The sequence below is a fragment of the Jaculus jaculus genome, chromosome 2 (genome assembly GCF_020740685.1).
Source record: "Jaculus jaculus isolate mJacJac1 chromosome 2, mJacJac1.mat.Y.cur, whole genome shotgun sequence".
Lineage (NCBI taxonomy): Eukaryota > Metazoa > Chordata > Mammalia > Rodentia > Dipodidae > Jaculus > Jaculus jaculus.
The window spans coordinates 190936012-190955158 of NC_059103.1; the positions used below are offsets into that span (position 1 = coordinate 190936012).

At 41.9% G+C, this 19147-nt stretch overlaps 1 protein-coding gene across 1 annotated transcript in view; it reads right to left on the reverse strand.

The window, feature by feature from the left end:
* Positions 1–1400: 1400 nt before the first annotated feature.
* The window catches only part of Sntb1 (syntrophin beta 1), a 294480-nt gene continuing 276733 nt past the window's right edge, over positions 1401–19147 (reverse strand). Inside the window, exons 5-7 of the mRNA XM_004661364.2 lie at positions 12567–12763; positions 7599–7789; positions 1401–3876 (exon numbers count right to left, since the gene is read on the reverse strand). Of these exons, the coding sequence (XP_004661421.1) occupies positions 3784–3876; positions 7599–7789; positions 12567–12763 (481 nt within the window). The 3' untranslated portion in view covers positions 1401–3783. The remainder of the gene's footprint in view (positions 3877–7598; positions 7790–12566; positions 12764–19147) is intronic.

The following is a 19147-nucleotide window of genomic DNA, read 5'->3' on the forward strand; positions in this document are numbered from 1 at the left end:
AGGTGTGCACCACCACGCCTGGCTGGATTGGTACATTTTAAGAGAATTTAATAAAAATATGAACACAAAATATTGGTAGTGGTATCCCCTTTACAGCATCAGTACTTCCAAGACCAGTCTTGGTGGAAGGGAATAGGAAGGTAATATGTCTTCATACTCTGCTATGGTCCTTTGTCGATGGCATCCCCACTCTTGTGTATTTGGATTATAATCTTGTGTATCTAGATTATAATAGATGCATCTGCACTGGAAGTCAAGGTGAAGGTTTATTTACTTTATATATGTATAAATTGTACATGTTCATGGTACTATAAACATAGGCACATTAAAAAAAAAACTTCAAGGTACATCTAAAATTACCTCATCTCAGTATAGTTTGATCCCCTCAATATGGAAAATTTAATATTCATGAAAGTAGATAGAAAGATTTCACTCTTTTAATTTTAAGAGATAAGAATCACCCTAACCCTTTAAGACCATTCTTTTCGACTTCAACCAAGCAGGGTCAACAAGTGTTGGACCAAATAACATAGGTCAGGATCTTAAATCTATCAACTGAAGAATTCATTAAAAGCCTCTGCCTGAGTATTCTATGACAGTTTTATTTTTCCTATTTAAGGTAGGAAAAAAGACATCTATATTCCTCCTTTATCTTCTTTGCCTATAAGATAATGTAATGAAAGATGATCACACCAAAGAACTCATTCTCATCTCAACAATTGGACAGATTCAATCCACAGGAACTAAGACTGAAATATTGTTTGTCTGAATTTGTTTCTGTTTTGTTTTGTTTTCTGAGGTATGGTCTCACTCTATCTAGCTCAGGCTGACCTGGAATTCACTATGCAGTCTCAGGGTGGCCTCGAACTCACAGTGATCCTCCTACCTCTGCCTGCCAAGTGCTGGGATTAAAGGCATGTGCCACCACGCCCAGATGAATTTGTTTCTGTTTAGGGATAAATACTGTGGAATTGGTTATTCATTGAAATAAAGACAAAGCAGACTGTAAGCAAGAAATTCTCTGTAAAAGACTGAGTTGATTCATTGACTAGTACATGATGCAGCCTTATAAAGTTAGCATCATACATTCTCACCCCTTATAAGAAGAAAATACACAGTGGAAAGTCACTGTAACTTTTGAATCCTAAATAAGAAAAAAGGGAATATTTGAAATTGATTCATCAAAGCCAGTGTGATATGATACACTTTAATTGGGAGGGAAAAATGATTCATATACACAATTATTTTGATAAAATTTTCCATTTCTTGTTAATGACACATTTTTTTAAACATTTTATTTAGTTATTTGAGAGCGACAGACACAGAGAGAAAGACAGATAGAGGGAGAGAGAGAGAATGGGCGCGCCAGGGCTTCCAGCCTCTGCAAATGAACTCCAGACGCATGCGCCCCTTGTGCATCTGGCTAACATGGGACCTGGGGAACCGAGCCTCGAACCGGGGTCCTTAGGCTTCACAGGCAAGCGCTTAACCGCTAAGCCATCTCTCCAGCCCTAATGACACATTTTAATTGACTTCAGAAAATGAATCAACTTTATTCAAATATATTTTCCTAAAATATAAATATTTAAATTAAAATTTTATAAATGGAGGACATATAGTTTCTGTGGACCCTCACACAGATATCAATCATCCAAAACTTAAACAATGCAGAAATAATGTTTGCCATTATATCACTTTAATTTGTCTATAAATATATAATAGGATCTTTGCAACTTGAGTAATTAACTCAAACTTCATTTAGTACCGAGCACCTTAGATTACATATCATTGAATTAAACTATTGGCATTAATATATGTATTTAATATGCTATTTACAATACACAAGTATAATTTCTTTTGTATAACAACATTCCAGTGATTTCGAAAATATATAGTGAAAGAGTGCAATACAATTTACAAATCCATCAGCATTTCCTCTAGTTTCAAAGCTGACACTTCACTCTTCAGTATTTTAAGATAGGAAACAAACAAAAAGTCAATATCCTAAAGATGTCTTTTCTAAAGCATCATTTAAGAAAGAAAAAAAACCCACTAGCTTCACAAGATGCTTTGTTAGAAAGAAGTTCTGTAGGTAAGTGCAAGAAATGCTACACCACATTCTTCCTCTTGAAGAAACACAGTTGATATTAGAATTTTTGAGAGGTTTGGTAATCATGATGTCAGCTGAATATGTTTTAACTCTCTATTTAGCGAGCATTTTTATTACCAATTCTCTAATTGCCTTCCCAGTGTGTGTGTGGGGGGGCACTATTCCTCAGTGAATGTCCCCTTAGATTTACTGCTGTTTCATATTTTCCTTAGAAAAATGGTGACTTAAAATAAAATTGCAAGTCAATAAACTTATACATCAGAGGGAGCAAGATCATGTCCTTCAGATAATTTCATTTTTGAAACTTCTTCCCACAGGTGTCTGCTAAACTCAGAAAACACATAGGCCTTACACAAAACATTTGTCTATGCAAACTATAGGCGGGGGGAATTATGAGAAAATCAGAAATTCTAGAGCTACTTTTCAAGTTTTGAGGACAGCAACTCCAAAATGAAATAATGGGTATTATGTTTAGTGAATGAATCTTGAAAGATTAAAAAATAGAAGCATTCAATCATAGTAGGCTATATACTGCCTCAAAATGTTCTTGTAGAAAAATATCAGGTCATTATTTCCCTGGAATCCCCAAATGACTGTAGATGCTATGTGTAGATACTATACTGTTGGGTCTATGTATAAAACTGAGTCACCCAGAACTGACCGAGACTGTTCCATTAGCTGCTTGATCACACGTGCATGCATACAAGCAGAGGCCGATAACACAGCCCATTACTCAGTACTTAAACGAAAACCATGAAATGGCAACAGTTATCTCACAACCATGAGATGGGCGAGCACACGCGTGTGTGCGTGTGTGTGTGTGCGTGTGTGTGTGCGAGTGCGTGCGTGTGTGTGATGCCAGTCTCTTAAAAATATATCCATCATTTTCCTTCTATAAATAAAGGTCTTGGCTACTGGACAGCATCAGGAGTATGTGGATAGCCCCAGAATTAATCATCTTTGTGCACACAAGTCCTCAGAAAAGCTGTGCAATTTAAGCAATCTCCTTTGGCTCAGATTCCACCAGCTTAAAGCTCGGGGTAGTACCCGATGCTTAATTTAATTTCTGCTCAGCAGATGCTAATGACAACACTTTGGAGGAACTCTACACCATTGAAAGATAATTCATTAAGAAATAAAAACTAGTAACTTATGCTTCGTTCTTAAATAAAAGGTGGGTTTCCATTTGAAACATTATTTTTCTCTTCCTGCTGGTGGCAGGCAGCTTAACCAGCATTAGGAAATAAATCTCAATGAAACGAGGGATTGTTGCTGGAGTGGGTGAACAGGTGAAGCTATCCATTGTCTCATCTGCTCAGAACTGGCTAATTTGGGTGAGCCAGTTTCCTGGAAACTGGTGTGATCGAGATCAATACATGCGGTTCTAATGGCTGTGTCCTTGCTTGTCACTACGTAGAAGTTATGCTGTGTCTATCCAATCTCCCTGGCCTCTTTAACCTTGTCCTGTGTTCTAAGATGTTCTATTCTGACATTCCCTTATGGTATTTGCTTAGGCCCCTTGCAGTTACTGAACCCGACAGAGGAGCCCGGGACACAACACCTGACTCCCGAGAGTCAAGCCGGCCGCAGCATGCTACATGTGCTACGCGATGCCCGATGTCATCCTCCCATAGGGCCCCAAGGTCCTTTCTGAAGGCAAGTCGCCCCTCTGTTCAGGCCACTAGGCCCAGTCTTGTAATCTTGGCAGAAAGGAAGGAATGAATGATGAAAACAATTGGTTTAGGGCAGGAGTGAAGGTCCAGTTGCTGAAATTTAGAACAGAAAAGAGCATGAGAGGTTTTCCATTACTGTTCATGGTGGAGCAGTCATTTGCACATCAAACAAATCCGTATGCATGTTTAGCTTTTGAGTGATAATGGGAGCAATTATGTTTCAAAATCATTGTCTCTTCCCCAGTGGGATAAAGGCATAACTCTTTGAACTTATTCCTTGCATCACAGCTATCTTTTTTTTTTTTCTGAAATAGATTCTGTAAAATTTATCTATTCCAAGTTCATAAACATTGATACTTCTCTTGTGTGTCTAAACCACTTATTTTTAAGGCTTTGCTGCCGTGCTATTTATGTTGGGCCTGGAATCTATGTAGAATAGTTCTAAATTTCAAATTGGGGGCCTTTTTCTTTAGTCTGGGCTCTGACTCTTTGTAGATGGATGATCTTTACTAACTCACTTAAAAATTCTTCTTGGTTCTACCAGAGGATTAGATAAGATGTTGCCCATGCAAAGTTTCTTGTAACCTCTCAACACAGAGTTCATGCTAAACTTTCTACCCTTCCCACTGACTACGCTTATGAGCGTGTCGTATCTCTGTGATGACATCTTCGAGAGTCCTAACCTTTTCAATGTGGTTCCCACAGATGCCAGCACATGCCAGGCTACCACTTCGGAAGTAGAACTTTATTTCCTAACCTAATGTGGTGGTTTGATTCAGGTGTCCCCCGTAAACTTAGGTGTTCTGAATGCTAGGTTCCCAGCTGATGGAGATTTGGGAATCAATGCCTCCAGGAGGGAGTGGATTGTTGGGGGCGGGCTTATGGGCGTTATAGCCAGTGTCCCCATGCCAGTGTTGGGCACTCTCTTGTTGCTATTGTCCACCTTATGTTGGCCAGGGGGTGATGTCCACCCTCTGCTTGTGCCATCGTTTTCCCCTGCCATCGTGGAGCTTCCTTTCGAGCCTATAAGCCAAAACAAATCTCTTTTTTCCCAGAAGCTACTCTTGGTTGGGTGATTTCTACCAGCAATGTGAACCGAACTGCAACACCTAATTTAGGAAAGTTGGAAGAGTTATTCTCAATTTCCTATTTTGCTCTGATAATGGCACAGCGGGGCATGAGAACAAGCGGAGCATGTGATATGCCTGCCAAGGAGAAGACTGTATGCCCAGACAGGGGTCCTGCTACCGACTGTCTCACTCACAGAGCCTCCAGCGAACGTCAACTACTACATCCGGGGTTTTAACATGGAAAGGCTAAGATTTAAAGTCATTGTTGAACTGGCCTGAAACCATAGCTTTTACAATAAATAGGAAGGGCATACACAAGTCCTTCTGATGTCATAGCCAGTCTGATGTCAACCACTGCATTCTGTGTCCTCAGAGGGTACAACCTCGACCAGGGGCATTAAGATCACCTACTTAGATCCCTGTAGTTTATGGATAGTTTCTGGACTCAGAGCCAATAAAATCAAAGACAGGTGATTAACTGGAAACTCGGAGAACCCAGGAGAGCTTGATCCTTAGAATTCCTTTCCCCTCCTGCCAAAGGCAATGGCCTGCTTCCTGGGGTTCCTATTTTTACTCCTTGGGGCGACAAAAAAAATCCACCTTTCTCAAATTGTCCTTGTTGGGCATACTTATAGGGAGAAAAGCTAAAAAAATAGACATTAGTGATTTTTCCTCATGGGCAAAAATAGCCTTGAATTTTCAAACCGGTGATAAAAACGGGAGACTGATTCTTGTTCCTGTCTAGAGAAAAGGGACACGGTTGGGTGACTGATAGAACAGTAACAACTAGAAGTATTTCAGTAAATATATTTTCACATCGCTACCTTACTTCCTCAGCAGGTGATTCAGGCTACACTTAAGACTGGAACACACAAATAATAACAACAACAAATAGTCCAGTTCAAGCATGTGGACCTGGTATAAAAGTTGGAAAATGCCAGCTGGAAAGAGTGTTCAGAAAGCCGGTGGATCCTCTGTCATCATGGGGACTGGACTTGGCCATGGCACCCAAGTCACAGCGCTCCTGTGCGCAGGCAAATCGTGTCACTTGGTATAGAACAGTGCTCTGAAATTCTTTTGTATGGTGTACTTGGCCCTTTCCTTTAGTCAGACCCTTCTGAGAAGCCCAAGATGGTTTCCAGAAAATTCTCAGTAACACTCCCAGGAGCAAAAAGCCTGTTCTACTTGCGCTGAGAAGGAGGCAGGGGGAATGGCGATTGTGGAAAGGCAGTAGCTAAATAGAAATGGACTAGATTTTGCAAATGACAAAAGATCTCTGTGTTTAAATATTCTCCAGTGGCCAGAGGGGACCTGAACACACAGTAGCTTTTACAAAATTAAGGGCTTCTTGGAAGTTCTACATTTGACAGCTGAAATGAAGTGCTGCGTCTTCCTTTAAAATGCCATGAACCACACTTCCCTGAAGGTGAAAGACTGTGCCATTCTCACCTTCTGGAGAACTGAGTTCCACACATGTTTTCATTATGACACACAGCAAGTAAATCACACATTTAAACACATGCATCAATGGCAGGAGTATCAGATATAGAAATGCTACCTTAGCCAGTAAGTCTGCCAGCCTTGCTGGACACTATTGGGTATCAAACCCAAACTTCATGTCTTTTACTGCACCTGTCTCCACTCCAGTAAAGTCAAATAGTTCCTTTCTCCTCCTTCCTTCCTTCCATCCATCCTTCCCTCTTCGCTTTCTCTCTTTCTTTTTTTCTCTCTCTCTCTCTTTCTTTCTTTCCTCCTTTGTACACGTGTATTATATGCTCACATGCTCATGTATGTGCAGGTACATGTGTATGCATGCATGTGGAGGTCAGAGGTCAACAGTGTCTATCTTTCTGGGTCACTTTCTACCTGATATTTTGAGTCACATCTTGCACCAAGAACTCACTGAGTTGGTTACACTAGCTAGCCAGTAAGCCTTAAGGATCCTCCTGTCTCCACCTCCCCACTGTTAGGATTATAGGCAGTCACCACCAGGTTGGCTAATTTTTTTGTTTTGTTTTGCGAGGTAGGGTCTTGCTTTAACCCAGGTTTATCTTGAATTCACTATGTAGTCTCAGGGTGGCCTCAAAGTCATGGTAATCCTCCTACCTCTGCCTCCTGAGTGCTGGGATTAAAGGAGTGCCCTGCCAAGCCTGGCTCAGGTCGGGTGTTTTTATGTGAGTCCTGAGGATCCAAACTGAAAGGCTCATGTTTGCATGGAAAGCCTTTTACCCACTGAGCCATCTCCCTAGCCCCCCCATTTCTTTTTGCTTACCTGTTGTTGATCTTCCTCTTCTGCTCCTACTGCTCTTGTCCTCTCTGCTCCTCTGGGAGCTTTTTGGTCACAGGAGGTGTTTATTCTATCCCTGCGCACCCATTCCACCCAGCACAGTGGCAAGATTATATTATATGCTTCATGTATCTTCAAAACCATTTGGTATGTATTTTAAACTGCTGAGACTTTATTTGATAGGAATTTGATGCTGACCTTGGAAAAGGATCCTTTCCCTAGATTCAAATATTTATGTAGTCTACTGAAAAATGAAACCAAAAGATAGAACTTTGAAATAACTGGACCCATTTGAAATAATTAAACCCACTAACTGTTTTTCAATAATCAAATAAAACATGGGCCTGCAGCTGCTTTGTTAACAGCCAAACACTTAATAAGACAGCATTATATTTCTGAGTCACTGTAAATATAATGAAATCTTTGAAAGCACACCATCAAATGTAAAGCACACTTACAATCTCTCCTTCTTTGCCTCCGAAATCTAAGTACAGCATCCTGACTCCGTCATCTGAAGACATTTTGAGCTTCTCGTAAGGGGACTGTATGATTGTCTTGGGAAAGGCACCCTCCTGTGGCTCAGTGGAAATAGAAAAGCCATTGTCATAATGCACGGTGAAGCGGCACTCCTGGTTTCTGTAGGTGCAAGCTGAGGGAAAGACAGACATGAATGGTGGGAGTTAATCCTTCAGTCCAGTCACTCAGGCACTCTGTCTCCTAAATTCCAGGGATCCATCCACAAATGTCTTACTAACATGGGAAAAAACCCACTACCAATAAGAAAACCTCAGCAATTGTTCACAGAGACATTCTTCCTGGTTCAGATAGCATAGCTTAACTGTCTCCACAGAACTGGTATACACTAAGAACCTCCTTTTGCTGGGATCCGCTGGATGTTTCTGGGTCATAGCGCTTATCTGGTCTTCAGACAATATATCGGCAGTAGGCAGGTAGACTTCTGTTGGCCAGATGGGCTTTACTTTCAGCCAGAAACAAAAGATATTTCATTAGATAAAGTAAGCTACCTCCTAATCTTCATCATCATCACCAGCACCACCTGTATGCACACATGTGCATGTGCACAAACCCACACGTTCATATGAGCTATGAGGGGAAAGAGGAGAACATTCCCCTACTGTGTTACCAAAGTTAACGATTGTACCTGGTGTAAAAGGTCAGGCGTGAGTAGATTAAAAATCATCTAACTTCTCATTTTTAAACAAGGCCTGGCAAAGCTCATTTCAGGCATTGAAAAGGGCGGCTTTCTCTTTAACTTCTCTGATAATCTTGGGCCTGGAAGATATGCTGCAGACAGGTCTCTGATGTGACCCTTTCAGGAGGAATGGCACTGCTGTCCCTGAGCCAGGAGGCATCCAGAAGCCTCAGGGGAACATCCACAGGGCAGCTCCAACCCAAAGCAACAAAGGGGTAAACCTCTCGAGCAGGCCAGGCTGCCGCTTTTATCTGGGGGCCTTGCTGGGCCTTGCTGTGCTGAGGAAGAGTCCAGCTCTTTAGACCTATGAGTTAGACAAGGAGAGGGATTGTCACCCCACCCTTGTTCCTGTTTAGGAAGATCTGTAAAAGTACCTTGAAAACCCTTCATCAAAGACTCCCGAAAAAGGCTGTGAATTATCAGATTGGATTTTTTTTTTTTTTTTTTTTTTTTTTGTCTCATGAAACACTCCATTTGGACTTGGGAGCTTCAGTTGCCCCAGGCCTTGATTTTTACAGAAAACAGGACATTCTCTTTGCTAGGGGTGGGGTTGGGACCAATAAGAGTGAAGGTGTCACTGATCAAGAAATCACTCTGTGCAACCATTGGTTCTGCCTTCAAAATGCACTGCACTTAATCTCAAGAAACAGGACTATCTCACTAATATTATAGTGTTTGAAAAAAAAAAAAAAAGCAAGGCTTAGAGAGGTGAGCCTTGTCACCACCCAAGATGTTCAACTTTGAAGATTTGAAGCATTTTCATTTTGTTCCATGTCCATTTCTCACAGTCTGCTACTTGAGATATGGAGCGATGTGGGGCAGAAGCTTGAAAATCAGTGTTCGGCTTTCCTTTCTTATGAAAAAATGACAATTGGGTGGGGGAGACCTTCAGAATTTGAGGAAGAAATAGGATCACTATTGTTCACAATTTTCTCTTTCTTTGAACTGCAGCTTTGATGAAAACACCCTTTCTCTGACTTACTGTAAGCATCTTTCAATGTGTACTCAGGGCTGATCTTTCTAGTACTTTTGAGTCCTTCCTGGAAGAAACCCAGGACTTTGCCCTGGTTCGGTGAAGGGTGGCCGGGGACGCTTGCATAAAGGTGGTGGTGACTCTTCATCTTGATGCCTCCTTTTAAAAAGTTTTCACTTCCCTCACCGTCAAAAAAATGTAGCCAACTTCTAAGCCTGGTTTTCCTATCCTTCCTCCCAGTATGCAATACCAATGGTTACCCTGAACTAGCTGTGATCCTCTTTGGTTCCAGTAGGCTCCAAATGGCACTTGCAGCGTTTATGGAATTAAATCAATTAAGCAACCAAGTTCTTAGTCTACCCAGGATAAATTGAACACATGATCACATTACTTAAATATCTAGTCAAAATAGCAGACCCATTTCCCAATGTGGCATAGACATCATTTTCTTTTTTTTTTTTTTGTTTATTTTTATTTATCTATTTGAAAGCGACAGACAGAGAAAGAAAGAGGTCAATAGAGAGAGAGAAAAAGAGTATGGGTGTACCAGGGCCTCCAGCCTACAGACGAACTCCGGACGCATGCGCCCCCTTGTTCATCTGGCTAATGTGGGTCCTGGGGAATAGAGCCTCAAACCGGGATCCTTAGGCTTCATAGGAAAGCGCTTAGCTGCTAAGCCATCTCTCCAGCCCTAGACATCTTTTTGAGTCAAAACTGGGATGCACCTTTGATAGCTTTCCATCATTTCTTCTCTGCCTCCACTTACCTCACTCAGTTCCCACAATCATTGCTCTTCACTGGCTTGTGTGTCAACAGCTTCATCAAGGGAAGACAGAAACCCCGGACGCTGAAGAGTACAGACTGAACCAAATGCCCTCTGAAGCACACGTGCCTTCTCAGGATGCCTCCCGAATTTTTATATGCAGTCTGCACTCCACTGACATTACCCATATAAATTCAGTATTTGGGTGGTTTGAGCCTTTTCCAGTTCTCAGGGTCACAACCCCCCGTGTTTCTTGCCAGATGCCATAAGCTTCAAAAATAAAAGCTTCAGGAACATTCTGCACAGATTTTTAAGAGTGATGGAAAATACTTAGAGAGCAAGTTAGTTTTCAGTCAGCCAGTAAAGGCGCTCATTAAGTTAGATATGATGGTGCACACCTGCAATCCTGGCACTTGGGAGGATTGTGAGTTTTAATCAAGCCTAGGGTACAAGTAAGACATTGTCTTAAAAAAATACACAAGGGCTGGAGAAATGGCTTAGTGGTTAAGCGCTTGCCTGTGTAGCCTAAGGATCCCAGTTCGAGGCTCGATGCCCCAGGACCCACCTTAGCCAGAGGCACAAGGGGGCGCATGCGTCTGGAGTTCGTCTGTAGGCTGGAGGCCCTGGTACGCCCATACTCTTTTTCTCTCTCTCTATTGACCTCTTTCTCTCTCTGTCTGTTGTTCTCAAATAAATAAATAAACAAAAAATACACAAACTTGAATAACAAAATGAAAGGCAGCACTTATCTTAAACACGGTACAGCAGAAATTCTATAAAACATATGGTGCTTCCTGCTTGCACAATGAGAGGAAACTCGGAGAACTGTCTTTTAGTGTACTATACCCTCACCCGTGCAGCATCTGAGAACTCTGGCACTCCTCAAAGAGTGCTCTAGGGGCCGGTAGGTACCACCACTGCCTCCTGGAATGGGCTAGATGAGAATTCTAACACCCCATCCCACACTACTGAATTTATGGAGGTGAGGGTGGCAGCTGGAGCTTTTGAGGAGTAAGCTAAAATGTAGGCTGTTGTCTCCAGAGCGGGGAGACTTTGGAAGCATGCTGTCTCGCCGTTTGGGGAGGACTCGGCTGCGCACTAGGACTGACTTGCTGCCCTCATGGAAATGCTCTCGATGTATGATGCCCAGGGCGTGCAGCAATCAGGCTGAAGTGTGGCTAGCCCAACTGAAGAAATGGTTAAGCTCTAAGTAATCTAAACTTAAATAACCTCGCAGAGGTTATTATAACGGAACAACACAGGTCTGTAGGCAATAAGCACAAGAAGAGCAATTGCTCATAATGAGAGATGCTTTGTCTCAGGTCTCAGGATCAGGAAGGACAGCATTACAGACTGTTAACTGCATGCCGCGCTGCTGACCAGAAGCCTGGGAGTCCACGTTAGCAAAAGCACAAGACTTCACATGGAGCATCTTGTTTCAAAACATCACCTTAGATTCACATTACTTCTCCATTTTTTTTTCCAGTCTCTTATTTTATCTTGCTCCAATTGGAAAATTAAGTTGCTTTGTCTTTTGTGCTTGTATATTTATGCATGCATTTGTTAAATAGTTCATCTTACTTTGCACATGTGTATTGTGTGTGTGTGTTCATTTGTGTGGAAGGAGAGGAAAGCCTCAATATCATTCTCAGGAATGCTGTCCACTTTTTATTTTCTTGACAGGATCTCTCATGAGCCTGGAACTCAACAATATCACAACTCCATTTTAAAATAATAGCTTTGTTTCAGTTAATTGATCTAAAGCACAAAAAGATGGCTTCTTGCTGTATGAAAAAGATACTACATATAATGGCTAGCCTATAGTAAGTCTTAAGCAAATGGCATAGTATAGAAAGATCCTTCTGTCTCTATACACATCCCTTTCTAGCCCTTTCTGCAAGCTCTTTCTGATGGTGGACTGCACTCACTCCAGGCTCCTTCCAACTTCTTGGGCCCTCCTCGATGCTGTGGGCAGGGCTCAGCTCAGGGGGCTCTTCAGAACTTTCCTCTGTGCCACTCGGCCCTACGCAGATGTTTCTGGTTCCTGTTTATTTTCACAGACAGAGTCTCTGGTTCTCTGCTTGGTTGTGTGCGCTTCCTGAGATATTGCAATATTATTCTGTGATAACACCCTCAGCATCAGTTTGCATTGTTCCTAATCAAACACCAGACTTCACATTTCCCTCCTCCCAGAAGCCATTCAGGGCTCGCTCAGGGGTAGGAAAATGATAACCAATATCCAATTTTCCAACTTCATTTGAGTGAAGATGCAATGAAGCTTTGCAGAATAAATACCTTTGGTTATATTTTATAGGATGTACAGGGCCTATAAAAATTTAAGTTCACCTCTGGAAAGTTAGGAAATTTTTTTACAAAGAAGAAGAGTAATAGGAACTCCTTTGAGGCCAGAGTAGCGTGGAGGGCTCGTTGTTCCCGTGGCTGTGTGACATTGGTCATTCACAAGCAGCAGCACTCACCCGTGGTGATCTCGGTGATGAGCTCAGCCGCGTTGTGGCACCCTTGTACGATGCTCCTGGTCCAGTAGGAGAGGTCCTTGCTGATCTCTGCCCGGAAGAGGTGTGTTTCAATTCCTTGTTTGGTACCAGTTCGTGTTGCAAAGGACAGATCCATAGCAGCCTGGGGTGATCCCTTCCCTGGACCTGAATGGACCAGTCTGGAAAGAGAGAGAGTGAGATTAGCATCAAAATGGGCTTGTTTTATCCACCTGACACATCATCTGGGTGGTACCCTTCTCTCGCTCTCTCTCTCTCATTGTTGTGATCTTGAATCAAAAGTGTCCACTAAACCCTGCTCTTCCATGGTCTTTTACTATCTTCTCTCCAAAGGCAGAACGAGATTAAGAAGCATCCAAGAACTATGCATTAGTGCAACCTATAGAGGAGCTGAATGACGTGACTTCAACTTGTGCAAAGTCAACTTCATATTTCAAAATGAAATAATGAGAATGAGGAAAGAATTTTAGTACTCCTTAAAATCCTTTCCATCCTCTTCCCCATCCTGCTCATATACTTGTGACAAGGTGAGCTTGAAATGAGAACAGGAATCTATTGTATTGAATGAGTATGTGATTCAACTCCCCGTATTACATCATTGGGAGGATCTGGCTGTACTGAATGGACTTCTGAGTATGTGTTGCATCATGCAGATAGGCCCTAAGTACATGCAAATAACCAGGGACTCCACTGATGAAGAAGCTGCTATCTGATGCTCTGTGAAATCCGGAGGAAGACCTGGGAATGTCAGACATCTCCTAGGGAACTGCCCTTCAGTGGGTACTTAAGGGATTTTCAACAGAGATTTTTTTTTTTTAATCACACAAGATTTTTACACTGACTTTATAACTTAGCCTTGGCATAAAATATGATTTCACAGTCACTAATTTTTCTGGAAGGTCAGAATTAAAGTGTGAAGAATCAAAACAGACTGAGCAGCACCTCGTGAGCAGGCACTGGCTCCTGCCTCTCACTTGTCGCCTTGAAAGAGTCGCACTTGCTGCTGCTGGATGTCACAGCCTCCTCCCCAGAGTGTCAATCACTTGAAGGGGAGCAGAAGTGTGCCTTTAAACACGTCATCTCTCTCCAGGGCATTTGCATTTTCATCCTTATCTTTTAATACAAGAAGCAACACGTTACAATTTGCTAGAGACATGCCAGGTGTCTGTCCACATGGTGGGTTTGGAGAGTTATTTTCTCAGGCAAAGCGCTTGTCACCTCTAGATTTTTTTTTTAAGAAAAAAAATTGCTCAAGGAAATCTAAAAGCTTAAAACCTAAATAGTGTAGCACAAAATTATCAGTGAAAGGAACCATATTATTCCCCGTTGAATTTCTAGTTACAAACTTGTGGTATAGCCAGATGGAGATTCATTTCATTTACCAAGGAGGAATTTGGTAGGAGAGGTGGTTTGCCATGCCAACACAAAGAAAAATGAATGTGGGGTTCATTAAAGATACAAAGTTCCATGAATCTCATTGAACAGGGAGCTTAGTGCAGCCTGAAGGGAAGTGGCTATGGCTGTGGGGTTCCCCCCCCCCCACGGACTTAACATATACACACTGAGTTCAATTTGTTCAGGAAGGATGAGGCCATTTTGGAATGAGAGCAAGAACGAGCGACTGAGATCCGAGAGAATTCAAGTTCAAGTGAGACTAAGGAAAAACAATATAGGATTTCAAGGGATTCAGGACCAGATAAAAAAGTTATAAAGAAAACATACTGTTTTCAATAGAGAAAGAAAGCTTGAGGGCACACGTGCACATATGCATGCGTGTGTTTTGCTTTGATCTTTTTAGAAGCTTGGCTTGTTTTCATAGTCAAGCTTGTTTAAATTTTAGTTGCTTCAAGAAATAGAATCATTTCTTTCTTTTTAAATTTTTTTGTTATTTTTATTTACTTATTTGAGAGTGACATAGAGAGAGAGAAAGAGGCAGATAGAGAGAGAGAGAGAGAATGGGCGCGCCAGGGCTTCCAGCCACTGCAAACAAATTCCAGATGCATGCGCCCCCTTGTGCTAACGTGGGTCCTGGGGAATCGAGCCTTGAACCGGGGTCCTTAGGCTTCATAGCACTTAACTGCTAAGCCACCTCTCCAGCCCTCTTTATTTATTATTATTTTTTAAATCTTAAAATCTGCAGCTGGGTGTGGTGGCACTCACCTTTAATCACAGCACTTGGGAGGCTGAGGTAGGAGAATTGCTGTGAATTTGAGGCCACCTGAGACTACACAGTGAATTCCAGGCCAGCCTAGGCTAGAGTGAGACCCTACCTTGAAAAGCCAAACCAAACAAACAAAAAACAGAAAAAAAAAATCTTAAAGTCTCCGTTGAGCCTAGCTAACTGACCAGGCAACTAGGTGTGGGAATCATATCATGCTGCAAAGGAACCCCATTCACTCTACCTGGTATGTGTTAAAATTTTACAGAATTGTTACCTCATCAAGTAATTTTTTGAAGACTAAATAAAATTATTGGGCATAGAGATGGCTTAGTGGTTAAGGCATTTGTCTGCAAAGCCTAAGGACCCAGGTTTTATTCCCTAGTACCCATGTAAGCCATATGCACAAGGTGGTGTATGTGTCTGGAGTTTATTTTCACTGGCTAGAGGCCCTGGACCTACATATATATACATATATATATATATGTAGAAGAACAGATTAATGGGGGTGAAAAGGCCCAAAGTGAGGTCAGGGGAAGAGATTGAGTAAAGAAAAGGTGGAGGGAGGGCTAATCAAAATATAAGAGGATATAAATAAATCATATGGAATCCTACTATTTTGGACAATGGAACACTCAGGAGCCATGGATTGTTGCTAGAAATTTTTCAGTGCCAGGGATGGGATAACTTCCAGTGAGTTGTTGGCCAGGGAAGTCCCTGATGCCCCCAAAACATTATAGGCCATTGCCAAGGCTCTTGGTTTCCCACCAGGAATAGATGGTAAGACCATATTGCTGAAGATTCCGCATACTTGGGCTGCAAGGCCACTGAGAAATCCTGCTGGAACTGAGCTGATAACCCCTCCATGTAGACCAGCTGACAGAAAGCTGCAAGAAGCCATTCTGCATGCAGTTCAATGGGAGAAAGAGAAATCACCAGTGAAGATACCCAACAGTGGACACATAATTGGCCAACCAGACCAAATGAGCCAATGGGTGCAATAGTGGCACGTCTGTAGTGGTGGAAACCAAGTGCCCTCTAATTGGACTGGAGGCTGCTCCATGGGAGGGAATACATCCCTGATACTGAAAACTTAAAACAGGGGTAGTCATGAGCCCTAGGGGTGTAATGTCTGCTGCTGTCTGGAAAAATGTATATACTATGCTTATCAAACTGCCCAGTAAGCACTTCTCTTCATGTTCATACCCTTATATTAATGTTACTCTCACTTTTGGTAGAGAATCTTCTTTTTTTTCAGATGGCAGTGACCTTGGGAGGACTCAGAATGTATCATGGTGCTGAGAAGTGACAGAGGAATGCTCAGTACTGTAATATCTCTATCACACCTTCCAAGGCTCAGGGTCTATTGCGGAAGAGGTGGTGGAAAGAATGTAAGAGCCGAAGGAAGGGCAGGACTCCTTACAACATGCTCCCCCCAGATACAAAATGGCCTGAATATCCATGACCTCATAGTGCCTGGCACTTACCTACACAAGACCATCATAAGAGTAGGAAAAGATCATGACATCAAAATATAAGAGAGACTGATTGAGATGGGGAGGAGATATGATGGAGAATGGAGTTTCAAAAGGGAAAGTGGGGGGAGAGAGGGAATTATCATGAGATATTTTTAATAATCATGGAAGTTGTTTATAAAAATTTGAAAAAAATATTGATATATAGTCAGTAGTATAGAAACCACCATGTGACTTATATTCAATAAATATGTTGATTCTTTTTTTTAAAATTTTTTTGTGTTCATTTTTATTTATTTGAGAGTGACAGAGACAGAAAGAGGCAGATAGAGAGAGAGAGAGAGAGAGAGAGAGAGAGAGAGAGAGAGAGAGGGAGAGAATGGGCGCGCCAGGGCTTCCAGCCACTGCAAATGAACTCCAGATGTGTGCGCCCCCTTGTGCATCTGGCTAACGTGGGTCCTGGAGAATCGAGCCTTGAACCGGGGTCCTTAGGCTTCACAGGCAAGCGCTTAACCACTAAGCCATCTCTCCAGCCCATGTTGATTCCTTTTGTTTAATCTTAAATTCCTTACTTAAAAATACAGTATGAGGGGCTAGAGATGGCTCAGCCATTAAAAGGCTTCCTTACAAGCCTGTCCTCCTGAGTTCCATCATCCTTAGTGCCTCCATAAAGTTGGACACAAAGTGGCACATGTGTCTGTTATCCCAACGCAACTAAGGTGATGGAGCCGGGAACACCCAGAGGTTTGCAAGCAGCAGCGGCAAGAGAGATTGCCTCAAAAGAAGATGGACAAGCACACACACACACACACACACACACACACACACACACATCACACATACAAGTAATAAATATACTAAAAAGTAAAAAGATGTATAATTCCTACCTGATAGGACTGGGATTATATATTAAAAAATATATAGTCAACACTTAGTTTAGGATTTGGTGATGTCACATCAGCATTCAATGCAATTTTGTGTCTGTTTGTCTTACTTAGTCCAAGTTGTTCTCAGTCACTTTGCATCCCGTAAATCATTTCTCTCCAGTGGTTTCAATTCTGCCACAGTCAGGGGTTGGCATTACTACGTTACTGAGGCAGAAGCAGATTCAGAAAACGATGTTCAACTGTCATGGAAAATGCTCTCATCATCTCTCTTTCACTCTGCATTTCTAACCAATATTTTTCTCAAGAGTGACTATGAAATTGGAGCATAGCTGGAAAATTTATATCTGGTAACCTGAGGATGAGGAACAAAATGGCTAATAGGAGATCACAGAGTCCAAGTAAGCCTCGAACGAGGTTGGCCCATGTCATGTACACACGGTGTCCTGGTGGGAAAGTTGGCTGGGTCCAGGCAGTCATGATGAGGGAAGACCATTGGGGTTGGACTATCAGGTTGTTTATCTTTCATCTTGTTGCTAAACTCCCATTGATTGAAAAGGGAAACGGAAAAATTGATTTTTCAACTAACCAAGTGTAAATTAGCTAATTTATAATAAAGAGCAAAATCACTTGTCATCTAAGGACAAGTATGCATGTTGAATTATGTATTCCTTTTCTACTATGTCAATATTGGTACAGTACTGATGTAAACTTTGAGAGAAAAGCAAATAATTGTTTCTGGCTCCTAGTGTATATACTAGTAAAAAGAGATTCAGAGAGAGAAAGAGAGACAGAGAGAGAGGGATGTTCTCCATTTGAAACCAAGTGACACATATCAGATAGTTACCGTATGTGTGGGTGCATGTCTTCTGGATGACATAATTATAGATTCTTCAAGTCAGTTTTATAAATATTATGTGTCACTGTGGGGAATGAATATATCTCTTGCAAAGGTTTGAATATGGGACTCAACTAAAAGAGAAAATGCTTAGAAAGAGATCTGTTAAAATGTTGACCAATATTATAGGAGACTTCATTTGCTTTATTTTAAATGTTAAAATTCCAGAAGAAACGAACATCAAACGATTAAAACATTAGTTTTAAAATACCACGGGTGTGAAATGAAGCCAAATCTTTCCACTTTTAGAATTAGGACTCCCATTGCACTAAAACCAGAGATTCTGACTGCTAGTGTCACGAGTGCTTTCTTTGTTGCTTATTCAATATCAGTGACAATCTAGGGCTGTGAACTTCTCATTCTACACCTTGCTGCATGCGTTTGTGTCTGGGTCATTCTAAATTGTCTATTTGTAGGAAAGAACAGGGAACCTTCAGACTGGGTCTACGAAACAACCTTCATCCTACAGGAGATGAAACCTCCATCGCATTAGTCCCTTAAACAATGGAACGGCTCTGCAAAGACACGTGGAGAAGTTGAGCTCTGCAAGTTGACCTGATACTAACCTTTTGGTTTCAAGAACCTTCTGAGGGGCCATAGAGGAACTTCTTGCTGTGGTTATGTCTCTCCCACCTTTCCGACCACAAAGCAAAAGTCACTAATTCATTCTAGCAACCGCCATAGGAGTTTTCACCATTTACCAGCTGTTATAGTCAATACCTAGGCTGCTTATGAAAATCACTGAGTTGAACAGTAACCCCATCAAATCATAGATCGACGCCCTAGCCTCCAACATGGCTATCTTCAGAAATAAGGCCTGCAAGAAGTTAACAAAGGTTAACTGTGGTGGTCGTGGCAGGGCCTTTATCCAACAGGAGTGTGCCATTAGACACTAAATATCCGTGGGCACACAGGAAAGGCCTTGTGAGGGCATGGCTTGAAGGCAGCCACTTTTTGCAAGTTAGGAAGACAGCTCCCACCAGAATCCAACGTGGATGGCACCCTGATCTTGAAGAGCTGCAAGGATTAAATTCCATCTATTTAAGCCACGTAGGACATGGTACTTGGTTATGGCAGTCTCCTTTACACATAGCCCACACACTCAAGGGTCAAAGTGAGGACAGAATTGG